Genomic DNA, 7,776 nt, shown 5'->3' on the forward strand with positions numbered 1-7,776 from the left:
TTTTTTTTTTTCCTTTACTGCACTAGCCAAACTGAATTCTAGTTAGGCTTGTTTCATTTTCTCACTGCACAACTTCATGACAGCTCTGTAGTCCTTATGAGTTGTCTGCCCTTTCTTCCAGAGCTCATAAATTCTCTTTTTCTTCCTTAGTTCCTAAAGAAGCTCTCTGTTAAGCCAAGCTGTAAACTTTATCCCCATCCAGCTTTACATCTAGTGAACTGGGACAGCCTCTCCTTCACCTTAATGATCTCATTTTTGAAGAAGGTCCAAGTTTTTCAGTAATCTCCCTTGGGACTCTGTCAACACATCTCCAAACAGGAGATCTTACTACAGATCTACTTCCATACTTCACCAAAGACAGAAAACCAAAATTTCATGAACACTATGCTCAAGACAGACTTAAACCACCACACTGCCCCCATGTCATCAAATCACAGAATGATCTGGACTGGAAAGGACTTTTACCACTATCTAGGTGCAACTCCCTTCCATATGCAGAGAAACTTTCCACTAGATCAGGTTGCCCAAATCCCCATCCATCCTGGTCTTGAGTATGTCCAGAGATGGGGTATCCACAACTTCCCACAACAGTCAGTTCCAGTGCCTCATCACCCCCGTAGTAAGGAGTATTTTCCTAACATCTGATCTAAAAGTACCCTCTAAGTTTAAAAGCCATTACACATTGTCGTATCACTACACTTCTGAGAAAAACAAATCTCTTCCCCACCTTTCCTGCAGGCCCTGTTTAAGTACTAGATGGTTGTTATTAGGTCTCCCTGCAGCCTTCTCTTCTCTAAGGCTTGCAATCTCAATTCTCTCAGTATATCTTCATATGAGAGGTGCTTAAAAGGTTGGAGCACCTTTACAGCCCTCTTCTGGACTACCTTAACAGGTTCAATCTCTCCTGAAGAGACCATAACCACCTGTAACAGCTCTCTAGGTATGGTGGTTCTACTTGAACCACCACGTCCCAACATATCCTGTTCCATCATCTAGAACTACAAAACCATTAGCTAAAAGTATTTTTTTTTTATCAGATCAACTGTCAAGGCCTACATTTGAAGTCAGTTCCTGAAATTATAACAAAATTAACATATTAATTACTCTGGTAATGAAAAGATAGATGGAGACTAGAAGAAGAGGCTGGTACCCATCAGAATAGGAGAAGATTGCTTTTGAAAGCTGAAAAGGAAAATGGGCAGATGTCAGTAAGAATTATCCAAGACCCAGGTAAAGTGATATAGGCCCAGGAAACTTCAATTTTATAAATTATTCTTATTTAAATACAAGGCAAGTAATTTTCATGAAATGATGATTAATTGCTGAAGACCTAGCAGTAGAAGTAGAGACATGCATTTTACCACTTTGTGCCTTGTAATCAAATTATCTTGAGCATGTCATTTTCTAGCTCAACACTTTTGGCTCTTCCAAGAGCTTAAAACAAGTGATAGGGAGGTTAGGAATTGCCACATCTGTGACAATTTGAACACATAGTTAGTATAGAAAAGAACATCAGAAGGCTTTGCTGACAGGGAAATACATCAATTTGCAAGACATATGTGTAATAGCTTAGTTGGCCTGACGTCTGATAGGTTTCTGAAGAGAACACTCCCCCATAACTTGCTTCCTAACACAGAAGAGATCTTTGCTACAGAAAAACAACTACTAGGTCAACCGGTATATTATATAATATACTATTGTACTGAAATGATCAAAATCTGGTTTCCAAAATCCCAAAATGTATTTCACACTTGAATTTGAAACTTAAACTACTAAAAAAAAAAAAAGTTAAATATAAAATTGTACTAAACTATTCATTATAAATATAGCGTGCAAAATTCAGAAAGGCTGGACATATTTAAAATTTCCAACAACGTAAAGAGATGGTAATTACTAGAGATAGGTATTTGAAAAGCAGTTTTGCAGTTTTGTTTCAGGGCACTATCTTTACCTTTTCTATGCATTTCCGCAAGCTATGGATATTTCGAACCCACCATCCAATACCCATAGCTCTGAGTTCTGACCACGTTGGATCCCCTTTCTGCATTGCAGGGAGCATGCTGAGTAGTTCTTCTTCCGCTACTGAGTGAAATGCCCAGGCAAAATGACTGGTAGATAAACCTAGATAATCACAATTAAAAAAAAAAAATAAATAAATTGCAAGGCGGTATGAGAGTTAAGAGAAAAGGGAAGAAAGCCTAATTGTTTATTTTGAACTTTTGAAGGCATTACTGATAAGATAGTAGAAATTTAAAAATATTTTAAGCACTGCACACTGAATATTTTGAAAAGCTCATGCAGATACTGCATGATACCACTTTGAAACTGTTTAGATGGTTTGCAAAGAGTAGTTACTGACTGAAGCCCAAATTATAATATGTAGTATAAAGATTAGCTATAAAATGAAGTGCAACAGGTCAATCAACTTTTCAATGTCTTTATTACTTTTACTTAGACCAGAAAATGTGAAGTTAAAGATTACTCCAGTAGAAAACATATTTGACAACAGAGACATACAAGAACACTGGAAGATGAAAGACACGAGATGAGGGAAACAGTTATTTTATTGCTATAAAAGCTATAAAAGCTAGCTATAGATGACTGAAACTCTAAGGATGACCATGGGATGCCGCTCTGCACTGAGGCACACTTAACTGCACTTCTACAAGAGCACAAGAGGCATTTCTAATTCCCACCAATTTCTCAGCTCAGGAGACAGTATTTCAAATTTAAAGGATACCAGCAGAGACTTAAGTCAATAATACTGTGTTGTGACAGTTTGGAAATGTTCTAACCTTGTATGTAGCTGAGTAAGAGACCAAATGATTGAAAATATCATTATCTGTTCTGATGACCAATAGAAGGGTGAAGAAATAATCACAGCCAACTCTTTAAATTTGGTAAGTCCTAATCAAATATTCCATTTTGTAATATAAGGTTGGAACTAGCTAAAACTGCACCAAGAAAAACTTCATTTAAAAATAGTTTACTGGATAATTACACTAGGTGTACAAAAAAGTTTTTAGGGTCTAAGGAGAGAAGGATCTTAACCCACCCCACCCTCCAAGTAATAAAAACCTAAGTAAAGGATACTCTGTATTTTCTGCTTCATTATTCCTAAGCAATGATATTGAAACATCATGGTGCTACTGACTGTTCTTTTGGGGAAATAAAATTGAAAAAATAAAATTGAAACTACAAAATTATTACAGTTGTTTGTTTTTTCCACTGGTCTTTGTTGTTGTTTGTTTTTTAAATAACAAAATCACCTCATTGATTCTTCAGACATAATACAAAATCACATGTACTATACTGAGTAACATTCATCTCATTTAAGAACACGTCAGTTACCTTGGTGAAGCAGCTGAGCTCGATGTACAGGAGGAAGCGAAGTTGTTAGAAATGTGTGAAGTCGAACAGCTAATAAAAATTTTAAACCACACTCATCAAGAGTTTCTCCACCTGTAATTAAACATATTGGTACGCACTTCACTGAAACTAATAAAAATAGCTATTGATATCTTATGAGAAGAAATACCTTGTAATTTTACACATACTGTTGCTTTAAATACAAAAATGCAATAGCTTACTTCTTCCCTTAAACGCAAGAGAAAAAATCTCAAATCTACAAAGTTATTAAGTTACTTATCAAATAAACAAAATTATTTCTCTATTTCTCTATGTAGCAGAACAAATACAGGTGGTTATCAAAACTGTCTGTTCAAAAGTGAAGGAGAAACAATTACAGCACATAGACTAATTAAAAAACACTGACATTAACATTCCGCAATGCAGATTTGGACTGTATGAAAGTTAGAAACCTAAGCTGAACCATAAACACTGTGATAATACAGCAAATCAAAGAGGATATACTGTAACACAGAACTATGAAATGCTTTGACAAGCCACAAAAATATTCAAAAATAACAGCGAAGTTCCAGAAGGAGTTGTGAAACAGTAACACATAAAATCTAGAAGAGACAGCTTACCCTGACTCCTGTCTCTGCTTTCTCCAATGTCAGTACTAGTAGTAGCAATAGTATCTGCTAAGGCCATCAATGACATCTGTTCCATCCTAGTCAGACCTGGCAAGCTTGAATGAAGCAAGTGACGAGAAAGTACTTGGGCATGCTCTGGTCCAAAGTAAGTTGGGCTAAATTGTGAAAGATCAATTACTTTCGGTTTCACACTGTCTTCCTCTGCATCAAACGTTACAAGTTCATCTGTACTTATAACAGAATTTTGAAAGAGATCTTCATAATTGTCCTTGGGCATATCATTTTTACTTTGACTATTTTGACTATGAGACTTTTCAGAACAGGAATGAGAGGAATCATCATCTGCAGCAAGCAGAGCATACAGCGGTAATGGTGGAACAGAGTCTATTTCAATATAGTCTGTAGTCTCCGTTTTGCTGAACGTTTTGGGATCTCGTGAGGTACTTCCACTAGCACTGATGATCAGAGATCTAAGTCTCCTATCATGATTAGGTTCAGATTCATTTATAGCAACAACTTCTCCAGCAATGCACTTCACTAGATGGGACAGAATGGCTTTTGTTCTACGTACTTTACCAAGATCCATGAGTTCTAAAAGTTGGTGTGGATGGTACTGAGGTAAAGTGGGAGATAACATATGAGCTGCTTCAAAAAGACCAGAGTCTTCCATTTCTGCAGACAGATCAAAGGCAGATCTTTTCCCACTAAGTTTCTGTGCAAGGCTGGTCATAGATCTGGTCAAGGTTCGCTTTGGTGGAGGCAGACCTGAGGCAGCTGACTGGCTTTCTTTCATTAAGCTAGTTATACTTGGCATACTGCAGGAATCTGTACTAACTAGACCCTGCTTGGCAGGAGGTTGCCACTGAGAATAAACATGCATTTCACAGTCCATTCCAACTACAAGAATGCCATCACGCACCCAAGACAGGGAGACTGGAAAAGGAGGTGATCCCTCTACAGAAGAAACCAAGTCAACAGAACGCAGCAGAACAAACCTAGAAAAGTTTGTAGCCTTTGTAGTGGTACTGCCAATATGGGAGATTGCTACAGTCTCTTTACCATTTTGTTCTTGCATTTTTCCAGACAGCTGGCCAAACATGTAAAGTTTTGATCCAATTCCCACTGTTAGAATATGTGAACCATCCTCCCTTGACATCCAATCTAAGTGCACTAAGTGCTTAGTGCTAGGAATAACATTACCACACGAGAGAGAAACTTCCTGTCTGTTATATGCCACTAAATTGCTATCAATACTAACAGCAGAGTCTAACATAGTGCCTATCTCATCTAAATGAAGAGTCTGTTCAAGAACCCAAGAAGAACCCCCTGTAGATTCACATTCAAAAATACTAACATGCATAACAAAGTCTTGAGAAAGGTGGTTGTTTTTAGATGTTACCTGCTTGTATGCTACAGCTAATCGGTTTGTGTGTGCACAACTAACTTCAGTTGGCCTTCCTGGAACATTAATAGCACTACTACTAAGGAGTCCATCCTCAATCAGTAACGGCCATTCTTCCCAAATGTATGTTACATCACTGTGTACATTAGATTCTGGCATGGAAGAAACTGATGATTCATTGGTCACTCTGCATCTCCAGAATCGAACTTTTCCATCTGTGCAGGAAGTAGCCAGCAGATAAGGTGGACGACAAACGGGGTATATGGAAGAACTACTCAGATGCCCTAAAAATAAAATATTTTTTTATAAATAATTTAAAAAACAGGGCAAAAGTAAAAATATTTTTGTTCATTTATCATCTTATTATTTTAAGTATCAGTACTTCCTCATAAAAAGGCTTGTTCCCAGAACTTCATAAAGAAGATGGTATTTAAAAAAATCCTGTGGAGCCATTTTAGCATTATCTCTATGTCATTCTCTAGAAAGGATTTAAATTGCACAATTTAAACTTGAATATTAAAATCACTAGGTACCAGTTTTTGTGTTGTATGGGAAAGAGACATTGTTTTCTTCTCTCCCACTTGAAAGAGGATACACTTCTGTAATCTCTCCTATCAAACAAAAATTTCCCAGTCTGAACTCTACACATCTTTTCAGAATACTGTTTGAAAGGCTTCTGGTTGCAACCCTAAATTTAAGTTTATACACCAAAAACTAATTAATGACTGCAAATCAAATTTGTGTTTCTAAAATTTCTCTTATCATCTGGACTTAAAGAAATACTATGCTGTATAGTATAGTAATCTTTAGTTTAATATTATTTTTAAAATATTTACTTCCAGGATCCAGATAAAAAATAATAAATCAGGGGAATGAGCATTAGCAAACCTTTCCAAATTACAATACCTGTAGATACTGTCTAACAACACTAGATATTCATTTTGCTCTGAAGGAAAAAAAAGATTACAAACCTGCTGAAGGCTTAACACTTATTATCTCCACTCCTTCTGGCAAATTCAGCTCTTGACTATATACCATTTTTGAAGACAGAGTGAGCCAGCTGGTGCTCTGAAGGTTTGCTCTACAGGCCTGATACTTCTGTGTGAAAGGTGACTGGATCTTCTCTGGATCTGGTGAAGAATACAACTCTTCTGTTTGTGCTGCTGCTTCAGGAGTATTTGAATCTATCTTTTCATCTAAAAAAAAGTTTGCTTTATTAAAAAAAAAGGTCAACAATCTCTTTTAACCTAAGAGACAGTGTCACTGATGTTAAAACTTCCAAAGGATAGGTAAAAACTTAGAATTTTACTTTCTTTTAAATGAAATATGCTCTTGTATTCGGATTCAGAAAAATTGTAACACACTTGAAATACTGGAACTGTAAAACAATTTAGTAATTATGAACTCTTCAAACAGTTATACTGTTAGAGACAGCAAAATTGCAGAAGAGTTACACATGTGGGGTTCCACGGAAATTAATGCTTCATTAGGCATGAAATATTTGCAGCTAGAAAACATTAAACACTCTTCAAAGTCTTACCTCAAAAATCAGGAAGAAGTAGTTTTTCCTGAAATTTTGGCAACATTCATTTAAAATGTAAGATTTAAGAGATTATGTATTATGAATGCTTCATTACCTTTTAAATTTTTTAAAAAACACAGTTAAAGTATGATTTGAAACCTGTGTTCTTTGAAAAAAGGAAAAAAAACCCACCAACAACAAAACCCTTACCAGTAATGCCTTCACCATGTAAGCAGACTAGAAAATTTTATTTTCTGTTTTGTCACAACTTTCTGACCATCTATAATACTTAAAATAACTTTTGAAATTCTGCATCTGTTAGGAAAAGTGTGATAAGTAAAATTGTGGCTTAAAATACAGGAACATGCATTATAAAACTCCTTCGGTGTGTGGTCAGTGTTTGATCTACGTTGCCTTAAAATCCTAGAGTACCTAAACTTTATAGTTTTAGTGGTGCTTTAATGATCTGAAAGAGAATTAGGAGATTTCTGCGTTTAGATTTGCACATAACTGTAATTGTAATCTTTTCAGACTACAGCCCAATATAACATATCTTAAATTCAAAAATTGCAGAACAAAAACTTCTGAGAAGCAAAACATCTGAACTGTTAGGCTGCATTTATACTGTACGAATATACGTGCATTAAGAAACTAAAAAACATAGCAAACTTAGGGCTCATGATGAATTCAAATGCTTCAGCATTGTGAAAATTAAGAACTAGTAAAGAAACAGTGGGTTTTGATGTAAGCTTTTAACAGAAGAATTGAGGTTCTTTTCAAAAGCTGAAATATTACTTAGAAAACCATTTAGTAGGAGATATATTCACAAGAAAGTGACTTTTTTTTTTTTTTAA

At 35.8% G+C, this 7,776-nt stretch overlaps 1 protein-coding gene across 1 annotated transcript in view; it reads right to left on the reverse strand.

Moving 5' to 3' along the window:
* Positions 1 to 1,918: 1,918 nt before the first annotated feature.
* LOC104915340 (dmX-like protein 1) overlaps positions 1,919 to 7,776 on the reverse strand; it is a 14,008-nt gene continuing 8,150 nt past the window's right edge. The window contains exons 10-13 of the mRNA XM_010726204.3: positions 6,372 to 6,596; positions 3,990 to 5,684; positions 3,352 to 3,462; positions 1,919 to 2,121 (exon numbers count right to left, since the gene is read on the reverse strand). Of these exons, the coding sequence (XP_010724506.1) occupies positions 1,934 to 2,121; positions 3,352 to 3,462; positions 3,990 to 5,684; positions 6,372 to 6,596 (2,219 nt within the window). The 3' untranslated portion in view covers positions 1,919 to 1,933. The remainder of the gene's footprint in view (positions 2,122 to 3,351; positions 3,463 to 3,989; positions 5,685 to 6,371; positions 6,597 to 7,776) is intronic.

The sequence above is a fragment of the Meleagris gallopavo genome, chromosome Z (genome assembly GCF_000146605.3).
Source record: "Meleagris gallopavo isolate NT-WF06-2002-E0010 breed Aviagen turkey brand Nicholas breeding stock chromosome Z, Turkey_5.1, whole genome shotgun sequence".
NCBI classification, from domain to species: Eukaryota; Metazoa; Chordata; class Aves; order Galliformes; family Phasianidae; genus Meleagris; species Meleagris gallopavo.